Here is a 25,086-nt window from a genome sequence, read left to right as displayed (position 1 = left end):
GCTCACTGGATATTTTCTCTTTTTCGGACCATTCTCTGTAAACCCTAGAGATGGTTGTGCGTGAAAATCCCAGTAGATCAGCAGTTTCTGAAATACTCAGACCAGCCCGTCTGGCACAGACAACCATGCCACGTTCAAAGTCACTTAAATCACCTTTCTTCCCCATTCTGATGCTCGGTTTGAACTGCAGCAGATCGTCTTGACCATGTATACATGCCTAAATGCATTGAGTTGCTGCCATGTGATTGGCTGATTAGAAATTTGCGTGAACGAGCAGTTGGACAGGTGTGCCTAATAAAGTGGCTGGTGAGTGTATGTTGCAAGAAGAGGGAGGAACACTGGGTGATGGATAAGATTGGAGGAAAGTGCACAGGTGGACCATACCTTATGCAAGGGGCATGATCTGAAAGGGATTGGAGACTGCAAGGTGATGACAGGGGAGAAGAAAGCTGGCAGCATCGGCTGGTTGTCTGTAGGATGACCTTGGAGATCAAGAAGAGAAAGACAGTGAAGGCAGAGCCACAGATCAAATGGTGGAAGTTGAAGGAGTAAGACTGTTGTGTGGAGTTCAGGGAGGCATTAAGGCAGGTACTGGGTGGTGGTGAAGAGTTGCTGAATGGCTGAGCAACTACTGCAGAAATAGTGAGGGAGACAGCTAGGAAGGTACTTGGGGTGTGTCATCTGGACAGAGGTAAGTATGCAAGGGGACTTGGGTGTAGCAAGAGGATGTACAGAAAAGTGTACAGAGGAACAGGTTAGCAAAGAAAGTGGATGGGAGTACAAGGAGATGCGGTGTAAAACGAATAGAGAGTTGGCGAAGGCAAAGGAAAAGGAATATGGTGAGTTTTATGAGAGATTGGACACTAAGGAAAGCGAAAAGGGTAGCCAGAAGGACACAGCTGGGAAGGATGTGTAACAGGTTAGGGTGATGGAGGATAGAGATGGAAATGTGCTGACAAGTGAGGAGAGTGTGTTGAGAAGGTTAAAGGTGTACTTTAAGGGGCTAATGAATATAGAAAATGAGAGGGAAGGTTGGATGATGTGGGGATAGTGAATCAGGAAGTGCAGTGAATTAGCAAGGAGGAAGTGAGGGCACCTATGATGAGGATGAAGAGTGGTAAGGCGGTTGGTCCAAATGACACATTTGTGGAGGCATGGAAGTGTTTAAGAGAGATGGCAGTGGAGTTTTTAACGGGATTGTTTAAGACAATCTTGGAAAGTGAGAGGATGCCTGAGGAGTGGAGAAGAAGCATACTGGTACCACTTTTCAAGAATAATGGTGATTTGGACAAATGGTGGGGGGGGGGGACTTGCAGTTTAGGACAGAGGAGGGAATGCAGTTTCCCCCTTATTTGGTGTTGGTTGTGTGGCGACCTGAGCTTGCGGGGGTCTGCGACCTGGCACTGTTCAGTTTGGTTCACATGTGGGATCCACCTGTGGACGCTGAGGATAGAGTTTATTTTGCATTAGGGTTTATTTCTGACTTTCTGCATTCCCTCATCATTTTGATCTTTTTTTTCTTGCTGTCTTTCATAATTTTTCTGTATATTTCTAATCTTTTTAATCTCTTCCTGTGCTGCCATTTTTACCATTAGATGAAAAACTCTCCAACCACATTTTCCGCCTCTATCAGTTTCCTTTACCAACCTTTGTCTTATTTGTTCTAATTGTCTCTTGCTGGACTGCCATTCTGGAGAAATCCAAGTTTGTACCGAAAAGGAAAATATGTCACCGCTTCTTCTCCGTACGCCTCATACATTTTATGTGCGCATCCTTCATACGACGGTATTTCATTGAACTTATTTGTACAGTTACCCATTTTGTCTCGATCCACACACCAGTCCTTTTCTTCTCTTAGGCCTTTCTCAGTTCCTGATTTATATGCCCTGCAAGATAACATGTTTTTTCAAATGCAGGAACATTTTTTCGACACAACTGCTATCTCACCATCTCTCGGCACTCTGTCATATGCTTTCTCTAATTCCACAATGACACCGTGTAACTCCTTCTCGCCTTCTCAAAATTCTCAAAGCAAAATGCATCTGTGGTGCTCTTTCATTGCATGAATGTTGCATATCTCGAATGAAGACCAGAGGCCAGTGTAGCGAGACCCAAAAGGACAGACAGACAACAGAGCACCGGGATAACCTGAAGGGCGATTTAATGCAGGGAAGGAAAACAACCAACACTGCCACAGGGGATAATAATAGGTGAGTCGCAGGTGTGCGTTGTTGAGATGATGTGCGCCTGGCTACCAAAGTCAGAATCCGTAGAGCGAGGGGTTGTCCGAGAAAGTCAGGGTCCGAGATCCAGGAAGTCAAGTCCGAATAGGAGGGGTCCAGGTAGAGAGACACGGAGGGAGATCGCTGGAGAGGTCCGGGGGAAAACCGTGAAGGTCGCTGGGGGCGAGGGAGACGCAGAAGGAGAGTCCTGGGAGGGAAAAAAGAGAGACACGAATATAGACACTGGGAATAAACGGAATAGCAAGAGGGCAAGGAGCACTGGAGGGCTTGTCAGAGCTTTACCGCAGGGTTCAGTACGTCGAAGCACGGAGAGACGTTCTGGGAGGCTTCTCGTAAAGGGCTGCCTGATTGCCATCATCTATCAGGCACACCTGCGGCAAAAATCTGGTGCAGCGCAGCGCTCATCTCTTCAGAGCGGGAGCCGAGCGCTCTGATGTTTCCGGCACGTCCGAGCTGGGGGAGTGGCTTGAACATGCCGGGGAGGCAGCTCGGGGCGGTGTAACCACAACAGGACCCCCCTTCCTACGGGAGACACCGGGCGACCGTCCGATGGCGTTGGGGTGGGCCTGATAGAACTCCTCCAGGAATGCGGGGTTGGCCAGGTAGGACCGGGGAACCCATCTGCGGTCCTTGGGCCCATAGCCAACCCAGTTTACCAGGTATTGGTACCCACTCCCCCGGCGGCATACGGCGAGCAGCCGGTCGACATCCCAGACCATGTCACCACTGTCGAGGACCCTGGCGGGTGGAGGAGCTTGGACAGAGTGAGACGGGGCTGGTGGCTACCGGTTTGAGGTGAGACATGGAACACGGGATGGATTTTGAGTGAGGTAGAAGATGGAGACGTACCGCCGAAGCGCTGACGATGCAGTTGATGATGTAGGGGCTGACATAGTGGGGAACCAGCTTCCGGTTGAGGGTAGGGAGGGGCAGGTCCTGGGCCAGGAGCCATACCCTCTGGCCAGACGCGCCGACACCAGTGGAGATGGGCCCTCGTGGACGGGACCGCCACCTCCAACTCCTGACTGGGGAACAGAGGGGGTTGATAACCAAGGGAACACTCATACGGGGACAAACCCGTAGCCGAACTCTCCATGGAGTTGAGCGAGTACTCCACCCAGGGCAGGTACTTGCTCCAGGAGGCGGGGTTGCTGGTGGTAACGCAACGCAAAGCCACCTCCAGGGCTTGATTGGCCCACTCTGCCTGCCCATTGGTCTGGGGGTGATACCCGGAGGACAGGCTGACCGTGGCCCCAATTCCCTTACAGAAGGCTTGCCATACCTTAGCAGTGAACTGGAGACCACGGTCAGAGAAAATGTGCAGGGGGATCCCATGGAGGCGGACGACATGGGAGACGAGAAGGCCCGCCGTCTCGGCTGCAGAGAGGAGTTTGGTGAGGGCGACAAAGTGGACGGCCTTGGAAAACCGGAAGAAAATGGTCAGAATAGTGTCATTGCCTTGGGACACGGGGAGGCCAATCACAAAATCCAAGGCAATGTGGGACCAAGATCGGCCGGGGACAGGAAGGGGGCGCAGGAGACCTGCTGGATGGCGATGTAGAGCCTTGCTGTGGGCGCAGGTGGTGCAGGCAGCCACAAACTCCCTGGTGTCTGCCTCCATGGTGGGCCACCAGAAGCGCCTGCGGATGAAGGCCACCATCCGGTGGGCACCGAGGTGGCAGGCAAAACGGCTGGAGTGGCCCCACTCCAGCACCTGGGGCCGGACAGAGGGAGGCACAAATAGGCGGTTCCGGGGTCCATTGCCTGGGCACTTCTCACCACCGATTTGATGGCCCAGGTGACGACACCCACCACCCGGGCCGGGGGAAGGATGGTGTCTGGGGCGTCTGCCCTGACATTCTTGGTTCCCGGGCGGTAGGTGAGGGTGAAGTCGAACCGGCCCTAGAAGAGCCTAGCGCGCCTGCCTGGGGTTGAGCCTCTTAGCCATCTGCACGTAGGTCAGGTTCTTGTGATTGGACCATACGATGAACGGCTGCCCTGCTCCCTCTAGCCAGTGTCTCCACGCCTCTAGGGTGGCGTGGACAGCCAGCAACTCCCTTTTGCCGATATCGTAGTTCCTCTCCACAGAACTGAAACGCCGGGAGAAGAAGGCGCATGGGTGGATCATCTGGTCCTCCTCCGACCGCCGGGAGAGGACGGCTCTGATGCCCGTGTCCGACGTGTCCACCTCCACGATGAACTGCCTGGACGGGCGAGCACTGGAGCCATTGTAAATAGTCTCTTCAGGGCCGAGAAGGCGGCCTCTGCCTCCGGGGTCCAGGCGAAGGGGCAGAGGGTGGAGGTGAGTGCAGTGAAGGGGGCGGCCACACGGCTGAACCCACTGATGAAGCGCCGGTAAAAATTAGCGAACCCAGGAAGTGCGGGAGTTGCCTCCTGTTGGTGGGCCGTGCCCACTCCTCCACTGCTCGGGTCTTCCTGGGGTCGGTGCGGACGAGCCCCTTCTTCACGATGTGGCCAAAGAACTCCACGGAGGCGGAGTGGAACACACTTCTCGGACTTCACGAACAGCCTGTTCTCCAGCAGCCGTTGGAGGACCAGGCGGACATGCTGGTGGTGTTCCTCCTCTGTCCTGGAGAACACAAGGATGTCATCCAGGTACACAACCACAAACGTGTTCAACATGTCGCGGAGCACATCGTTGACCAACGCCTGGAAGACGGCCGGGGCGTTGGTGAGGCCGAAGGGCATAACGAGGTACTCGAAATGCCCTAGGTGGGTGTTGAAGGCCGTCTTCCATTCATCTCCTTCCCGGATGTGCACCAGGTGGTACGCGCTGCGCACGTCCAGCTTGGTGAACACCGTGGCGGGAGTGAGTGGCTCGAATGTGGAACTCATAAGCGGGAGTGGATATTTATTTTTAACCGTGATGTCATTTAACTGACGATATCTATGCAAGGTTTCAGGCTGCCCTCCTTCTTTGCCACAAAAAAGAAGCCCGCTACCACCGTGGACGACGAGGGCCTTATGATTCCTGAGGCCAGGGACTCTGATATACGGAGAGGTTAAACAACCGACCAGTGGGAAGGGCGGCCCCGGGAAGGAGATCTATGGTGCAATCATAGGGACGGTGAGGGGGAAGTGAAAGTGCAATGTCCTTACTAAATACAGGCACTAAATCGTGATAAATGGGAGGAACACCAGTGAGATCCGTGGGAGGGGGCACAGGTCTGAGGCCGCTGGACGGAGAGTGGGCGGAGCAAAGGCAGTTGGCATGACACGCAACGCTGCAACCCAAAATCCGCCCAGTTGACGAAGAGATGTGGGGATCGTGCCGTTCCAATCATGGTCTTCTTAACACCAGGGGTGCGTAAAACCAAAAAACGCATAGTTTCTACATGATTACCTGAAAGAGTGAGAGTGACAGAAGCAGTGCTGTGCGTGATCCTACCGAGTGAACGACCATCTAGGGCTTGGGCTGTAAGGGGTGTGTCTAGGGGGACGAGTGAAATGCCGGCCTGCCGGGCCAGCGAGATGTCCATCAAACACTCGTCCACCCCTGAATCCAGGAGTGCACCAACAGAGAGTGAGTTGTTACCCCAGGTGAGAGTGATAGGAAACAGCTGGTTGTGCTCTTTCTTGCGCTGGGGCTGAGGAAGGGTCGTTAGGCTCACTAGGACACCCCTTGCTAGTGAGCGGGGTCTTTTTGGGCGAGTCGGGAAGGCCTTGATGTAGTGGCTCGACCTCCCTCAGTAGAAGCAGAGGTAGTCACGCATCTTCTGCTCCCTAACCTCTAGCGGGAGCCGTGACCAACCCAACTACATGGGCTCCTCCAAAAGACACCCAGGGTTGCAAGGGGAAGTGTGAGGGCGGAGAGAGCCCGCGGGACGCTGACCCGGTCCATTCGACCGGTGGGTCGAACGGACAGGGGTAGGTCTCTGGGAGGCCCCAGTGTGTGGGGCGCGTTCCTGGCGCCGCTCCCGCAGCCGTTCGTCCATCTGGAGGGCAAGGGTGACGAGCTCGTTGAGGTAGCAGGGCAGTCTCGAACGATGAGATCCTTGACGGAATCGCTGAGCCCCCTCCTGTACGCGCTCTTAAGCGCTCTGTCATTCCACCCACTGTTAGCTGCCAGTATCCTAATCTCCAGGGTGTAGTCTGCCACTGACCTAGCTCCCTTCTGGATAGAATAGAGGCGGCCAGCTGCGTCCTCCCCGTCCACTGGGTGGTTGAACACTAAACGAAATTCGCGGCGGAAGGCATCATAGTTGGTGGAGAGCGGTTCGTGATGGCCAACCGCCGCCGTTGCCCAACTGAGGGCTCTGCCAGTCAACAGGGATATCACCAGGGCTACCTTAGCCTCCCCTGTCCTATACCTGGCTGGCTGGTGTTTGAACAGGAGCTCACACTGACGGAGAAATCCTCTGCACTGCTCGAACTCCCCACCGAAGGCTTTAGGACAGGGGAGATTAGGCTCCACACGGGGATCATGATGCAGTTGACCGGCAGAAGGCTCAGAGGGACAGGGAGCTGGAGCTGGGCTGGGGCCAGGGCAGGATGATCGCTGATCTTGGACACTGCCACTGTCAGAGCAACGATCTGTGCAGAGAGTGAAGCAAGGGTGCTCGCCGAGGAACGCGAGTTAGCCTGGAGCCCACTGATTTCTCCAGTGATGTGGGAGAAGGCAGTGCTAAGCTCAGAATGGAGTTGGGTGAGTTGAGTGATGTGGTCCTTTACCACTGCCCCGAGAGATATAGGGTTCTGGGGCCTAGGGGCTATAGCTGCCTGAGCGACTGCCTGCCCCTTGGGTTTGCTTTGGCTCATTCTGGCTTCGACGTTCTGTTACGTATCTTGAATGAAGACCAGAGCCCAGTGTAGCGAAACCCAAATGGACAGACAGACAACAGAGCACCGGGATAACCCGAAGGGCGATTTAATGCAGGGAAGAAAAACAAACAACACTGACACAGGGGATAAGAACAGGTGAGTCGCAGGTGGGCGTTGTTGAGACGATGTACACCTGGCTACCAAAGTCCGAATCCGAAGAGCGAGGGGTTGTCCGAGGAAGTCCGGGTCCGAGATCCAGGAAGTCAAGTCCGAATAGGAGGGGTCCAGGTAGAGAGACACGGAGGAAGATTGCTGGAGAGGTCCGGGGGAAAACGTGAAGGTCGCTGGGGGTGAGGGAGACGCGGGGAGCCGTGGAAGTCGCGGAGGGAGAGTGCTGGGAGGGAAAAAAGAGAAACACGAATATAGACACTGGGAATAAACGGAATAGCAAGAGGGCAAGGAACGCTGGAGGGCTGTCAGAGCTTTACCGCAGGGTTCAGTTCGTCGAAGCATGGAGAGACGTTCTGGGAGGCTTCTTGTAGATGGCTGCCTGATTGCCGCAGGTGTGCCTGATAGATGATGGCAAATACCTGCGCTACCAGGTATTTGAGCGCTCAGATGTTTCCGGCACGTCCGAACTGGGGGAGTGGCTTGAACGTGCCGGGGAGGCAGCTCGGGGCAGTGTAACCACAACAATGAAACCATACTGCTGCTCGCTAATCATCACATCTCCTCTTAACCTAGCTTCTACTACTCTTTCCCATATCTTCATGTTGTGGCTGATTAACTTTACATCTCTGTAGTTGCTACAGTTCTGGATATCAACCTTATTCTTGAAAATTGGTACCAGTATACTTCTTCTCCACTCCTTAGGCATCCTCTCACTTTCCAAGATTGGATTAAACAATCTAGTTAAAAAAAATCCACTGCCATCACTCCTAAACATCTCCATGCCTCCACAGGTATGTCATCAGGACCAACTGCCTTTCCACTCTTCATCCTCTTCATAGCCGCCCTCACTTCCTCCTTGCTAATCCACCGCACTTCCTGATTCACCATCCCCACATCATCCAGTCTTCTCTCTCTCTCATTTTCTTCAATCATCAGCCCCTCAAAGTACTCTTTCCACCTTCTCAACACTCCCGTCACTTGTCAGCACATTTCCATCACTATCCTTCATTGCCGTAACCTGCTGCACATTCTTTCCAGCTCAGTCCCACTGTCTTGCCAGTTGGTACAAGTCCATTTCTTCTTCCTTAATGTCTAACGTTTTATACAACTCACTATATGCCCTTTCCCTTGCCACCTCTCCCTTTGCTCTACACTGCATCTCCTTCTACTCCTGTCTGCTTTCTTCATCTCTCTGACTATCCCACTTCTTTTGCCAACCTCTTCCTCTGTATACTTTGCTGTACTTCCTCATTCCACCACCAAGTATCCTTGTCTTCCTTCCTCTGTCCTGATGACACACCAAGTACCTTCCTAGCTGTGTCCCTTACCATTTCTGCAGTTGTTGCTCAGCCATCCGGCAACTCTTCTCTACTACCCAGTGCCTGTCTTAACTCCTCCCTGAACTTCACACAACAGTCTTCCTTCTTAAATTTCCACCATTTGATCCTTGGCTGTGCCTTCACTTTCTTCCTCTTCTTGGTCTCCAGTCATCCTACTGACCACCATCTGATGCTGCCTTTCTACATTCTCCCCTGTCACCACGTTGCAGTCTCCAATCCCTTTCAGGTCACACCTTCTACATAAGATATAGTCCACCTGTTTGAACTTTCCTTCACTCTTATACATCACCCTGTGTTCCTCCCTCTACTTGAAATATGTATTCGCCACAGCCATTTCCACCCTTTTCACAAAATCAATCACCATTTTTCCTTCCACATTTCTCTTCTTGACACTATACTTATCCACCACCTCCTCATCAACTCTGTTCCCTTCACCAATATGCCCATTGAAGTTTGCTCCAATCACCACTCTCGCCTCCTTGGGTACAATCTCCACCACTTCATCCAACTCACTCCAGAATTTTTTTCTCTTCCATCTCACACCCAACCTTCAGGGGATATGCACTGATAATTTTCATCAATACACCTTCGATTTCAAGCTTCATACTCATCACTCTGTCTGACACTCTCTTCACCTCCAGCACACTCTTGACATGCTCTTCCTTCAAAATTACCCCTACCCTATTTCTCCTCCCATTCGCACCATGGTATAATATTTTGAACCCACCTCTGATGCTCCTGGCCTTACTCCCCTTCCACCTGGTCTCTTGCACACGCAGTATACCTACCTTTCTTCTGTCCATCATATCAGCCAGCTCTCTCTCTTTACCAGTCATAGTGCCAACATTCAAAGTTCTGACCCTCACCTCCACAGTCCTACCCTTCCTCCTCTCCTGCTGCCTCTGGACATGCCTTGGAGAAGGAAAGGGTCCTTCTCCTTTGCCCAACTGTAGCATAGTTTCCACCGGCACCCTACTGGCCAACAGTTCTGGTGGCGATCATTGTTAACCCGGGCCTCAACTGATCCAGTATGTAAATCGGATTTATGATCCGCATATTTGATTTGGCAAACATTTAACCCCACAGTTTCAAGGGTGGGCTAAATAAGTTAAGCAGCTCCAAGCTAACCTTGGTAATGAGCTCAGTAATAATAATTTTAGTTGTTGAATTCTTGTTGAATTGATCAGAAAACTGGTCAATGCGGGTGCTGTATTGCTTCGTGTGTGTGTGTGGGGGGGGGGTCGTGTGTTTGTGTATGATCTCCCTCACTCTGTTGGCCTGCTCCTGCTCCAACACGCTGTGTCTGCATTTCTGTCAAGTCATGTTTGATGCAAGACAGAGAGGAGACAAGCGCAAGAGCAGAGCTCAGGAAAATGTCACGGTTAGAAAGGGAATTTTACACCAGACCACACTTAATGATAGACCACACCAGACCACACCCCCACTGCGCCGCCTCTATCCCTGTCTTTCCATATATGGTGGGAAATTCATAAAAAAAATCTCATTGGTGGATCTGAAAAAAGTGGACAAACCTCCTAGACAAAGCGTAAACAAAAGCCCTTTCATCTCAACCCATTTGAAGTAAGAATGAAGTATGTATGGTGAGTATTTTTTCTTCTGTCAGTGTACCCAAAGGACAAGTACTCTTTCCTACCATCACACACCTAAATTTGAGTAATCTCCTTTTTACACAAGTTATTCTACAGTATTTTCGTGTTCATGGTTAATTATTTTACATGTTGATACTGAGCTCACCCTGATACTTATCTGAATATTTTTTAGCTATTAAAACATTTACAGTTTGCAAAAGCCAGTGTATAAAGCAACAATATATATCCCCATAGCAAAATTCACGTTTATTTATCCTGTCCTATCTGCCTGGTCTTGCTCTAGGCTTTTCCACATTTCCCTTCTTGTTTCAGTAATGGCCGATCAATGTTTCCTTTCAGCCCTTCTGTCTAGAGTCTTACAGGTTTGGACAAGGCTCCAGATTCCTATAACCCCATATCTCCCTCGCTCTCTCTCTCTCGCCACCCCCCCCCCCCCATGACAAATATAGCAAACCTTTTGTTGGGTTTATCAAAGATATGAATAGTGGAAAATAAATTCAACCTCAGAGTGTTACATATACTCAATAAAACATCAAGCCCATAATCATGCACAATCACAGTGAGGGGAACAGTGTCACCTATCCAATCCACGGGGGCGGGGAATGTAGCTCACCTGTGACTGGTAAAGTTAGGAGCAGTCCATCCTCCTCGCCTCAGCTGGACCGCATGACAGAGTAGGTGTTGGAAAAGCACAGAGGGAGGTGAAGAAAAGAGGAAGACTGGAAAAAAAGATCTGGTTGCACTATTGTTGTCCCACAGGACTTATTGGTACAAAAGAAGAAAGGTGCACTGTGGCTACAGCTGAAATACAGGTATTTTCTATTTCTTTTCTAGCACGTGATGTGTTAATCTGACTCTTGATAAATAATCATTAGGAACAGTGGAAACAAAGGGCAGTGAGCTTAGATTCTACAAAAAACATGTGTGTATTTGTCGTTTCGTATTTTTGTAGGCCTAAATTGACATGTGGCACACCTTGTCAGGTGTTCATTCATCAGACGGCGAAGGGTAGTCCTTTAAATGTGTGCATAGCCACTTCATTAGTATTGTGGTGGTGGAGGAGGTGGGCATGCTGCCACCTAGATAGGTAGCTCACTAAGGAGAAGGTGGGTATACTCTCATATTTCAATGGCTTTTTGACTGATAGGTGATTATACTGTAAATGGACAGAAAAACTGCATATACCCTCCATTACAACACTGATCCACTTACTGTATCATCTCCAGCCACACAATGTTTTATGCACCTGAATAGGTTTAGGACCCCATTAAGTTAAAACTTCTGACAGCTGGGAAGCTTTATGACCAAAGCTTTAGTTTGACCTCATTTGGTGTAAAAAGGTATAAAAAAAGGGCATGTTTACAATATTTCACTCTGTTTTTACAGGATTTTTTTTTCAAATTTTAACCATTTGCAGGATTTTGAATGATTCAATCAAAGTGCTTTTGCTAATTTGATACCCCCAGACTGGTTTCAAGCCTATGATGTAGTCCACAGTACTGGCATCTTTTTGTTTGTCAGATGATACGCTTGAAATTTGACTCAGAATTACTGCATCCAAACTGCACACACCCTGTTATGTGCCTACCCTCAGGATATAAAATTGGCTTGCACCAATCTTCAGTTCGCTACTAGCAGACTCAGTGTTTTGGTTTTGGTTTTTAATTTTGGGAGATCAGATGTTCTGGTTACAAATAACCTTTCATGTTGCTTTAATCTCCAAAATATAACTGAATTAAATCTAGTTCTCCTAGTTTGACACTAGAAAGTAAACTGCACTTCATCATCTTCACTTATACAGACTTCCCCAAGGTGCAATCATGGTGAAAGCCTGAATAAAAAAACAACAAAAAAACTCTTCAGCCCCTCTGATTCATTTGCCATGGTCTGTTTTATACAGTCCATACAGGAATAAAAGACAGATGTCCTTCTCTCCCGTCAGGGTTTTAGCTAAATTTTTCGATTTTCTCTGTACATTTTACATCTTCACTGAGGATAATGCATGTCCATTGTTTACTCATTTACTGTTTCCCCCCACCGCAACTCACAGGCTAAACATTCACACAAATAACGCTTTGTAGGTTCCCCTCTAATGTAATTTTGATCACAGCCAATATTGCTAATACCCAGCACCTGTCCTTTTCAGTTGCTCAACCTGCCAAACCTCTATCACTGACCAAGCTGCAGATTCAATTCAATTCAATTCAATTTATTGTCATTAAAAACAATGTGCAGGCACATGTTGAAAAATAAAATGAGGGCTGTGGCTTCACCGAACAGTGCAAGACAGGCAAAGACAGACAAAGACAAACACAGCAAACACTATAAGATATGCACACATGAAGACTAAAAGCTAAAAATAAGTTAAAAAAAGAGCAAGAGTACAAAATATTTAAAAATATCTACAGAAATTCAGTGGGTGGCCAGGTTCAGGTGGGCAACAGCTTGTGGAAAGAAGCTGTTTTTGAGCCTGGTAGTGTGAGCTTTGAGGCTCCTGTAGCGCCTCCCAGAGTGCAGGGGGGAGAACAGTCCATGGTTGAGGTGGGTGGGATCTCTGCTGATACTCAGACCCCTTTGAAGGCAGCGTTTGTGATAAATGTCTTTTATGGCTGGGAGCTGGGTACCGGTGATATGCTGGGCTTCCTTGACGACCTGCTGCAGAGCTTTCTGGTCTTCTGAGGTGCAGTTGCCGTACCACACTGAGATGCAGCTGGTCAGAATGCTCTTTATGGCGCAGTGGTAGAAGTTGATGAGGATTTTGGGGGATAGACGGGTGCTCCTCAGCCTCCTCAGGAAATGCAGGCATTGTTGGGCCTTTTTCACAAGGGCCTGGGAGTTTAATGTCCAGGAAAGTTCCTCGCTGATGTGGACTCCAAGGAATTTAAAGCTGGAAACACGCTCCACTTCCACTCCATTGATGCAGGGTTTTGTAAAGGCCACGCACTCCATGTTTGTGTAAAAGCCTCAGAAGCCGAGGTAAAGCAGGGATTGACCGGCAACCAAGAATGAATGAGCAGCATGTGGGGAAAATGCACGGGAAAGGAAATGATGCCCCCAGGCAACACAGGAACAAGTTCAATTACTTGGCCCTATTGGCATGACTGGTATCTATCTAAAACATAATGCTACCTGACCTGGCTAGGTAAACTTAACGGAGTGAGAACAACTAGTCTGGTCAGTCAGTTGCTGGTTGAAATGATAACCGGTCTTCTCAGCCACCTCGACTTGATAGTTGGTGTGATTCAGCTGGAAGTCAATTTAGACAGGGATGTTTATTCTATCCTTTTTCTCCATGATTTTACTTGTTGGATTTGTGAATCATGCTGGACAAGAATTAATAAGGAATTGTTTATCCTTACGACTATAGTAGTAGAAGTAACATTCAACTGTGCTAGCTGTGCAACCTCCTGAGGAAGGTACAATGTCCACCGTGATGCCAGAAGTTATCTCGATAATAATAATAAAATAATCTGTAGAAGTTCAACCTCTCCTCCACGTTGCATGGACCGGGCAACGCAAGCCAGCAATATGAGCAGCCAAAGGTGCTCTGACAAAAAGAAAAGCCCTGAGGCTCTAAAGTACCGGGTTGGCATCCGGCGGGGGTTAGCCTGCCTCATGGGCAGGAGAGGCTCTTTAACCTCGGTCGGTAACTCTCCTAGAATAGGTATCTCGAAAAAATACTGATAGTTGAGCAACCTAAAATTCACTAAAACTTTTATTATGGAAATTCGTATTACCAGATATTCATATCGCATCGGTCATTGCGCAGGTTACCAAGGACCGCGATCTTAAGTGAGGAACCAGGCTGAGATCAAAAACTGTGCTACTGGAACAAACTCTACTCAAAATGCACCTGAGGATCATCACACTGAGGACATTCCTCAAAGAGGCCCTCATGTTGCACCATCGCAAAATCCCACTAAAGCCAGTAGACAGAAATGGTCTAGGGAAGAGTACAAAGAAGTCATGGAAGCCTTCTACACTGCTTCCTTCAACCCAAAAACATCAGTAATTCAAAGCACCTATGACATCTGGCATGCCAATAACCCCACAAACAGGCTAAATCTAGACGCCGACAAACTTGCAAATGTCCGCCATGTTATTGTCAATAAGAAAAGACTAACCAAAATGGAGCTGCAAGCCATCCAAGCAGGAGCAAAGCAGAGAGATGAGAATGTAAAACCTGATGAGAGGGATACAAACACAGATCCAGAGGAGCAAAATGAAGATAAGAATCACAAAAATGAGAGAACTGATAAGCCAGGTGACCAAAAACCACCGACCATAGATGAGAAAGTGAGCGCAATGAAAGAAAGCATCTTTTAGAAAATACGAAATAGCCAAAGAAACCCCAATAGGCCGGAGAGCACCAATTCCAAAGATAAAGTGATCAGCATTCAAAATCAGCCATAGAAACGGCAAACAAAGTCATCAACCAGATAAAAGACCAACTCCCAAAAGTGCTGTCCCTCACAGACATTAACCACCTTGTCTATGCAACTGCCTCTGCCATCACTGAATCACTGGACATCAAACAAAAGAGGAAGAACAGACCAAGAAAAAGGTAACCAACCAAAATGGAAAAAGAAAATTGAAAGTGAAATACGTAAAATTAGGGTAGACATGTCTACACTAAATGAGATTAAAAACGAGAAACCAGTCAAAGAAAAACGAAAAAGAGCACTAATCAGGAAACACAACATTAAACAGAAAGAGCAAATACTAACAGCCATTGAAAAATGAAACAACTACAAGCCAATGCCAGAGTGAAAAGGTTTGATAAGAGACAAAAGTTCTTCCACCAGAACAAAACTTACAAAGAAAACGCAAATTCTATAGAGAACTAGGGAAAAGGTCTGTTGAGGTCAAAGAACCCCCTAAAATTGATGAAGTAGAAAACTTCTGGAGCAACATCTGGGAAAAACAAAAGAATTACAAAAAAAAAACAAAAAACGCTGAATGGATCGGCCAAATAGAAACAGAGAACATCCAAACCAACCAACAAGAATGGCCACAAATAACCCTAGAAGAAACAAAAACAGCAATACAGAAGTCCAGTAACTGGAAAGCCCCTGGTAATGATGGGATAGCGAACTTCTGGATCAAGAACTTACCATCTTTACACCAAGATCTGACAAACACCTACAATGGATGCATCAGCAACCCAGAAACCTGCCCTGAATGGCTCACAACTGGTACCACCTACCTACTTTCCAAAACAGCAGACACCAAAAACCCTAAAAACTATCGTCTACAAGATCTTAACATCCATCATCACCGGGAGAGTTAACAAACACCTGGAAGAAAACAACCTACTTCCCATAGAACAAAAAGGGTGTCGAAAAGGGAGCTATGGCTGCAAAGACCAGCTTTTCATAAACAAGGCCATCATTAAGGAAGTAAAAATGAGGAAGAAAAATCTGACAACAGCCTGGATAAACTATAAGAGGGCGTTCGACTCTGTACCCCATGACTGGATACTAAAACGTCCTGACATCTACAAAATATCACCAATCCATATCCAGTTCCTAACAGCATATATGGACCAATGGAAAACAATCCTTGTTCTAAAATACACAGACGGGACGCTACATTCAAGGCAGATCAACATCAACAGCGGCATATTTCAAGGCGACTCTCTTTCTCCTCTCCTCTTTTGCATAGCTTTTACTCCACTATCCTCCCTCCTGAACAACACCAGCTATGGTTATACTACAGGTTCATGCGCTATTAACCATCTAGTCTACATGGATGACCTGAAAACCTTTACCAAGAACAAACTGGCCTTTTGACCATCGTAAAAGGCTTCAGTGACGACATCAAAATGGAGTTCAGACTAGACAAATGTGCCAAAGCTACATTCAAAAAAGGAAAACTTACCACCGCCGAAAACATCCAAAGTGACCTAGACACCACCATCCAAGACCTAGAACAAGAAGGCACATACAAATACCTGGGAGTGACTGAAAGAACATGCCAAAATGAAAGAAAAGATCAGAAAGGAGTACTACCGAAGAATACGAATGGTAACAAAATCCCAACTCAAGGCATCCAACTGAATGGAAGCCATCAACGGCCTGGCTTCACCAGTCGTAACTTACAGCTTCAACATTGTGGACTGGAAACTAGAAGAGATTAGGAAACTAGATAGAAAAACAGGAAAAATACTCACCTTAGAGAGGATGCACCACCCAAAATCAGATGTGAATAGATTGTACCTCCCCAGAAACGAGGGGGGCAGGGGTCTAATCCAACTGGAAACTGCCTACAAAACAACAACAATAGGCCTAGATACTTACCTTAACACAAAAAGCGAAGAGTCACGCCCAAGAACAAATGAAACAAAAATGGGAAGGGAAACAAATGCACGGGCAATACCCAAAAAGAGTAGATGAGAAAGATGTAGACCAACATATGACCAACCAATGACTCAAAACAGCTGGGCTGAAATTCGAAACAGAGGGCTTTATCATCGCTGCCCAAGACCAGGCCATTAAGACCAATTACTACCAGAGCAAATTCCTCAAAGATGGCACAGTCCCAGCATGCAGGATATGTGGTCAAATCCAGGAAACCATTGACCATATTGTAGCAGGGTGCTCTGATCTGGCCAAAACTGAATACCTACAAAGACACAACAAGGCCGCCACATACCTGCACTGGAATGTCTGCAAAGAATTCAACATCAACACAAAAGAAAAATGGTACGAGCACGAGTCCCAAACAGTAACAGAAAAAGACGACATCACAATCTTATGGGACATGCCAATACAGACAGATCGTGAGATAAAGGCCAACAGACCAGACATCGTCATCAAGAACAAAAAAGAAAAAAGCTGCCTACTCATCAACATGTCCATCCCGACTGAAAGGAACACCTCAGTAAAAGTAATTGAAAAACTGTCGAAATATAAAGACTTTGAAATCGAGATTGAACGAATGTAGGGAATAAAAACCACAACTATACCAGTAGTGATAGGAGCCCTGGGACTTGTAAAAAAAGGGATGGAGAAATACACCCAACGGATCCCGGGTAACATCAGAATACAAGAACTACAGAAGATTGCACTACTTGGAACAGCTCATATCCTAAGAAAAGCACTATCCATCAAATAGACTTCTACCTCATTCTAACCTTAGGCCCAAGGAATGGGCCCAGTTATTATGTTGTATTATAGCATGAAGTTAAAGGAAATTTGTATAATAACAATAATAATATTAAATCAATCTTATATAGCACTTTTCTAACACTCACAGTCGCATTACAATAAACAGCAGTGAAACAAGACAACAGATAAACATAATACAGACCTACAGGGGTGGATGGGAAGGGGGGGCTACGAGAGGGACAAATTTACATGTCGCAGGATTTGTATTTTATGGTTTGCCATTACCTAATCATAGTAATTTATCCCATTGTACAGATATTTTGATTTTGTGAAGGCACTGCTGTATCTTGTGATTTATTGCAATTGAAATATGACCAACACTTTCTTTAAGTGTGTGTGTACGCGCGCGCATGCACACTGTTCTTTGAGTGAGTACATAATGTGTTTAGAGAGAGCCATAGCTAAAACCTCATCCACTGAGTGCCTTTATCCCACGCTATAAAGTCTGTGTGTCGTGCTTTCTACCAGTCATTGTATCGACTTCCCTGTCTGAAAGGAGGATGATGGTCTTACATGTCATGCACACAAGTATCCACATCATATAAACGTTTCTCTCTCTTTTGAACTCAGCTTGGTGTCACATAAAAGTGGCAGATTGACAAATTTATGTCGTTTGTCCCTGTTAATAGTTTTGCAATAAAAGCTGAAATAATTCAGAAGGTTTCACACTTTGGAGATGAATCTAACACCAGCAGATTGCTTACAGAACTCCATAAAAGTTGACATTTTACAAGACGAGGTAAACTTGCCTCAAAGCAGGTGAAAGTGGAAAGGATAGGAAGAAGTTTTATATAATAGGTTCTGTTTTCCCCCCCCAAATAAGGTATGGAGGTTATGGAGGGTGTGGTCCAGGATGATACCACTTCTCTCTCTGCCCCAACATGCTCCAAACATTCCATCCTTCCTCTGGGTGTCCCATTCGGAAACAATGAAGCCCCTCGTCGGCCTCTGTTGGCTCCACCTGACCGCAAGTCAAATTGACGCTTTAATGTTTGAAACCCGTTTCACTGTCCATCTGCAGAGTGATTTTAGGGAGTTTTTCATTAGACATGGAGTTAATGTCAGAAATTGAGGCTTTGGAAAAGATTTGGGGAATTTGCAGAATTCCCTTCCTGAGAATGCAACATATAGCCGGCTTATTAAGGAGGAGGAGGGCCTATGGTGATGTGAAAGATGATTCTAGAGACCTGTGTTGTCTGATAGGGGTGTACCTCAGAAAGTGTCACAGAAATATAGAAATGTTTTGCTCAGAGTAAAAACAGGACGTTTTTAATAATGCTCCTGCAGTTAGTTGTTACCAAACAATTCCACTCCATTTGTAACTGCTCAAACGAACGCTTCCAGCTTGCTCTCCACTTGAGTTTTTAAATATTTTTTTAAATGATGAATAACAGAGGACAAGTTCTGGTGTAACTATTCAGTCAAATTGCCCCTATGCTGTGTATGGGATGCTGCCTTTGCACATCTCTAGTTCTGTTTGAAAAGAGAACATATTCTATTTCTATTCTATTTGTTTATCGTTTCACTGCCAAGTTGAAATGTTCCACAGAGACACTTCGAGTACACCTTTACACTTAAATTACTTAGTTATGGGGTGGGAAAAAAAGGAATGCAGCTTTTATGGATTTGTTTTAAGGTTTTGATGGATTGGAAGAGTTTCAGTGGAAGTTCCTCAGCTACCCTAGCTGGTATTTGTAGGTATTTATAAAGGCTAAACTGAACACGTACCAGTTTTGTAGTCTGCAGTAGCCTAAAGTGTCTTTTTGTTTTTTTTAGGGCAATCTCCTCTGAGAGATCTTAGTAGGTAAATGGCCTAAAAGACTTGATGCTGTTAAAAGGCAACTTGTAACCCCATCATGGATTTCTGTACGGTTTTTAAGGCCTTGTGTCAGGCCTACTGAATCCCTGTGACTTTCAGTGAGAACTTTTCTCCAGCAGAAAAGGGCTTATAAAGCTGTGTGTGTGTGTGTGTGTGTGTGTGTGTGTGTGTGTGTGTGTGTGTGTGTGTGTGTGTGTGTGTGTGTGTGTGTGAGTGTGTGTGTGTGTGTGTGTGTGTGTGTGTGCGCGTGTGTGTGTGTGTGTGTGTGTACACGTGTGTCTTATTTACTTATTCAGTTCTGTATGTGCATTTTTTTCTTCCCTGTTTTCTTTAAGAATTTGGGATGGGTGGGGGGTTGGAACAAGGTGTTGTTGTAATTCTCTGTTCTAACACACCAAAAAAAAAAAGGGAAAACGTTATGAAACACTGATCTGTTCTGTTTCCAATAACAAATTTAAAAAATGACGGTCGGTTTTTAAACTCAATATTATGTCAAGATAAATACCCAATTGATATATTAATGCATTGCATATGTTAGTATGTCTGTTAGGAAACGACTGACACCAAAATTAACATTTTAACAACTATTATACATTTTTTAAATAATTTAAACTTCAGAGCGACATGGTCGAACTTCAATAGCAAAATTAAAAAGGGAAAATATTGCCTGAAAACTGAAATAACACAGAGGGAGACCAAGTGCAGGCAGGGTGGAGTGGGTTTAGAAGAGTGTCATGAGTGATTTGCGACAGAAGGGTACCAGCAAGAGTTAAAGGGAAGGTTTACAACATGGTTGTGAAGCTAGCTTTGTTATATGGTTTGGAGACAGTGGCACTGACAAAAAGACAGGAGGCGGAGTGCGAGGTGGCAGAGTTGAAGATGCTAAGATTTTCATTGGGAGTGACGAAGAAGGACAGGATTAGGAACGAGTATATTAGAGGGACCGCTCAGGTTGGACTGTTTGGAGACAAAGCAAGAGAGACAAGATTGAGATGGCTTGGACTTGTGTGGAGGAGAGATGCTGGATATATTGGGAGAAGGATGCTGAATATGGAGCTGCCAGGGAAGAGAAAAAGAGGAAGGCCAAAGAGGAGGTTTATGGATGTGGTGAGGGAGGACATGCAGGTGGCTGGTGTGACAGAGGAAGATGCAGAGGACAGGAAGAAATGGAAACCGATGATCCGCTGTGGCGACCCCTAATGGGAGCGGCCGAAAGTAGTAGTAGTAGTAGCAGGAGTAGTAGTGGTTTTATAAATCCGATTATTTTTGAACATGTTGAACATGTGCAGTTTTCTTGTTTTGTGCATATACATGTTTTTAGTGTAGGTCCTCTGCAGAGTTTTATAAATAAGGCCCTGGTCTCTAAAATAAAGTTGCACAAGCCCTCATTTTATTAATCCCTCATTCTATCACTCAACAAGTAATGGTTACTGCTTAACAGCAACTCTCGAGGTTTCAGTGTAATATCTTATATTTTTGATCATTTGATTTGTCTTCACATTTTTTTTTTCTCCACTCTGTCAGAGCTACCATGACTGACGCAGACAAGTTCCTGTATGGGGAGGGCAGCACGATGAAAAACCCCCTTGCTCAGGCTGACTGGGCCACCAAGAAGCTGGTGTGGGTCCCCTCTGAAAAGCTGGGTTTTGAAGCAGGCTCCCTCAAGGAGGAATGTGGGGAGGAGTGTGTGGTGGAGCTGGTCGACTCCAGCAAGAAGGTGAAGAGTATATATTTTGTTGAGGGGTCGGAAAGGTGTGTTCATTTTTCCATCATTCATACATACACCGATCAGCCAAAACACTAAAACTATCTGCCTAATATTGTATAAGTCCCCCTCGTGCCACCAAAATAATTCTGATCCGTCGAGGCATGGACTCCAAAAGACCTCTGACGGTGTCCTCTGTTATTTGACACCAAGATGTTAGCAGCAGGTCCTTTAAGTTTGTAAGTTGTGTGGTTGGGCCTCCATGGATCAGACTTGTTATTCCAGCATATCCCACAGATGCTCAATCGGATTGAGATCTGGGGAATTTGGCAGCCAATGCAAAACCTTTCAACTCTTTCTCATGTTCCTTAAACCATTTCTGAACAATATTTGCAGTACGGCAGGGTACATTATCCAGCTGAAAGAAGCCACTACCTTTGCTATGAAAGGGTGTACCTGGTCTGCAATGATGTTCAGGTAGGTGGCCGCGTCAATGTAACATCCACATGAAAGCCAGGACACAAGGTTGCCCAGAGCATCACACTGCCTCACTAGCTTGTCTTCTTCCCATAGTGCATCCTGATGCCATATCTTCCCCAGGTAAAATATGCACATGCATCCGGCTGTCCACATGATGTAAAAGACAACATGATTCATCAGACCAGGCCACCTTCTTCCACTGCTCCATGGTCTATTCTGATGCTCACATGCCCATTGTAGGCACTTTCGGCGGTGGACAAGGGTCACTGTAGGCCCTCTGACTGGTCTCCGGCTATGCAGCAAGCTGCGATGCATTGTGTGTTCTGATACCTGTATTATAGCCAGCATTAACTTTTTCAGCAATTTGAGCTACAGTAGCTCTTCAATGGGATCAGACCAGATGGACTAGCCTTCTCTCCCCACGCACATCAATTATCTTTAGGTGCTCATGACCCTGTTGCCAGTTCACTGGTTGCCCTTCCTCGGACTAATGTTTAGTAGGTACTGACCACTGCATACCAGGAACGCCCCACAAGACCTGCTGTTTTGGAGATACTCTGACCCAGTTCTCTAGCCATCACAATTTGGCCCTTGTCAAAGTCACTCAGATGCTTATGCTTGCCCATTTTTCCTGCTTCCAACACATCAACTTCAGGAAATGACTATTCCCTTGCTGCCTAATATATCCCACCACTTGACAGGTGCCATTGTAATGACAATGCAATGTTATTCACTTACCTGTCAGTGGTTTTAATGTTTTGGCTGATTGATCGGTATGTGTGTGTGTGTGTGTGTGTGTGTGTTTAAATATATATATATATATATATATATATATATATATATATATATATATATATATATATATATATATATTCTGTCACAATTACAAATTACCTGATGAAAAATGTATTCAGTAACTTACTCTAGGTATCAAATATTAAAGTAATGTAATCTGGTTACTTTCAGTTTTGGATTACCTCAGTGCCAAATATGAAAAGAAGACAAAAGATATCAGTAACATGACTTTTACTTAAGTGCATTTTGTAAGACAACAAAACAATGTAACCTTTGAAAGCACAATGGGGACACCAAGCTTTTAAGCATCAAAACAGGTAGTCAAAAAGCAAACAGAAAATGCTGTTTTAGTTTAATGCATAGATTAAAGGCACCGCCGCACCCATCCTCCCTTTTAGACCTGCTACATAAACGAGTATCAACAGTGTTTTTTTAATCAACAAAACTATATGTGTTTTGTTGTTAATCAACAAAACTATACGTGTCCCACACAAACACACTATTTGTCCCACATTTGGTTTGTTGCTGATCGCCCTACATGCAAGCCAGAGTAAAAGAAGGTGCCACAGAGACAAATTTGGGCAGCCCATCAGTTGGGACACAGCCCTATCCCATTTTGGCTCCCACGACCCAGGCCATGATCCCCACCTCAATGGAAAATTTTGCTTTTTTTTTTTTAAATAAATAACTATTTCCCTGAATATATGGATGCAAAAATGTTTATTTAAAGAGAAATAAACAGTAGGCTAGAAAACTGCCTACATTAAGTAGACCTAGTCAGAGTAATGTCTCCAGAAAACAGACATGTAATCTACATAATGTTTAGTTAAGTGCTTTATTGGCGAACAAAAGCAACACACTAAATTCAGCAAACACAGCAAAGTACTGTTGTACAAATGTACTCTTTTTTATTTCTTAACAAAATTAGATTATTTGATTTAATAATAAATATACAATTTTAGGACTTAGGTACACCCGGGGAAGCTGCTCTGGTAAACCACAATTCCTGTATATTTTATTTTCTCTGGTTGTGAGAATATGGAACAAATCACACCCTGTATCGGTTCAGCAAGGAATGCATCATTTCCTTCTAAAACACAGGATGATTCTGTATTTTAAGGGACGGGTGGCAATATGAACAAGCATGAAACAGTCCAGACCCATGGCGCGTCTGCCAAGTGTGAAATTGATCAGATGAACAGTTGCCAAGAAAATCAAAGGAAAGACAGGGACTCCTTCCATTTTAGCTAGATTAGTGATATGAGGAATTTTTAAATGTATATAGTGAATATGTCAAAGACTAATGAGCACACATCCTACTTGGCATCCCTCTCCGGTCATCCATGAGTGAGTGAGTGACCACAGTTTACGACATATATATATACACTACCGTTCAAAAGTTTGGGATCACCCAAACAATTTCGTGTTTTCCATGAAAAGTCACACTTATTCACCACCATATGTTGTGAAATGAATAGAAAATAGAGTCAAGACATTGACAAGGTTAGAAATAATGATTTGTATTTGAAATAAGATTTTTTTTACATCAAACTTTGCTTTCGTCAAAGAATCCTCCATTTGCAGCAATTACAGCATTGCAGACCTTTGGCATTCTAGCTGTTAATTTGTTGAGGTAATCTGGAGAAATTGCACCCCACGCTTCCAGAAGCAGCTCCCACAAGTTGGATTGGTTGGATGGGCACTTCTTTGAGCAGATTGAGTTTCTGGAGCATCACATTTGTGGGGTCAATTAAACGCTCAAAATGGCCAGAAAAAGAGAACTTTCATCTGAAACTCGACAGTCTATTCTTGTTCTTAGAAATGAAGGCTATTCCATGCGAGAAATTGCTAAGAAATTGAAGATTTCCTACACCGGTGTGTACTACTCCCTTCAGAGGACAGCACAAACAGGCTCTAACAGGTACTATTTAATGAAGATGCCAGTTGGGGACCTGTGAGGCGTCTGTTTCTCAAACTAGAGACTCTAATGTACTTATCTTCTTGCTCAGTTGTGCAACGCGGCCTCCCACTTCTTTTTCTACTCTGGTTAGAGCCTGTTTGTGCTGTCCTCTGAAGGGACGGTAGTTTCACAACATATGGTGGTGAATAAGTGTGACTTTTCATGGAAAACACAAAATTGTTTGGGTGATCCCAAACTTTTGAACGGTAGTGTATATATATATATATATATATATATATATATATATATATATATATATATATATAGCCCACAGCGGCAGTTGATTTGCTCCATGAGGGAAAAAAATATTTTGTGTTATCTAAAAAATATTCTGTTTTTAAAAATTGTATCGATAACCTATTTTTTTCTGTAACTTTATTGGAAATACAGTTACATCATTTGGTATACTGATTAAGTCCTCAAGCCCCTGACCCATTAGTCCTTAAGCCTTAGGTCAGTCCAGTCACATTCCTGAAAGTCCTATTTGACTATTTTTCATTGCTATTTATTTATGTATTTGTGTACATCTCAAGGTGAGAGTGAACAAGGATGACATCCAGAAGATGAACCCGCCGAAGTTCAACAAGGTGGAGGACATGGCAGAGCTCACCTGCCTGAATGAGGCTTCTGTACTGCACAACCTCAAGGAGAGATATTATTCTGGACTCATATATGTGAGTTTCAAATTGGCACTATATTTCACCAGTTTCTAGTGTTGTACAGAAAAATTGGTTTTTTTCTAAATTCCAATACAGATACATTAAGAGGTACATTTTGGTCTACATGACATCTGATTTTCTCTCTTCATACATACACCCATCCAGAAACACACTAAATTGACAAATGCATGTATTTAATCACACCAACAGGTAAATGCATGTAGCTGTGTGTACAGCTCACCCCTTTTTCTCCTTTCATAGCCATTTGTGTACTTTTTTGTATATCTCTTTTTATTCTTATCTTTACAAATGCTTTAACACACTATGCCAATATTGTGTTAATGCTTGTAGCA

General features: G+C 45.4%; 1 protein-coding gene across 2 annotated transcripts in view; it reads left to right on the top strand.

Moving 5' to 3' along the window:
• The first annotated feature begins 20,665 nt into the window (after window positions 1–20,665).
• Window positions 20,666–25,086, top strand: part of LOC130112542 (myosin-9-like) — a 204,522-nt gene continuing 200,101 nt past the window's right edge. For both annotated transcript variants that reach the window (XM_056279957.1, XM_056279956.1), the window contains exons 1-2: window positions 20,666–20,851; window positions 24,608–24,748. In XM_056279957.1, coding sequence (XP_056135932.1) covers window positions 20,666–20,851; window positions 24,608–24,748 — 327 coding nt within the window. The remainder of the gene's footprint in view (window positions 20,852–24,607; window positions 24,749–25,086) is intronic.

Source organism: Lampris incognitus, chromosome 5 (genome assembly GCF_029633865.1).
Source record: "Lampris incognitus isolate fLamInc1 chromosome 5, fLamInc1.hap2, whole genome shotgun sequence".
In the NCBI taxonomy this organism is placed as follows: domain Eukaryota; kingdom Metazoa; phylum Chordata; class Actinopteri; order Lampriformes; family Lampridae; genus Lampris; species Lampris incognitus.
Note: the sequence above shows the minus strand (reverse complement) of the source record. Positions and strands in the feature narration are given on the sequence as shown.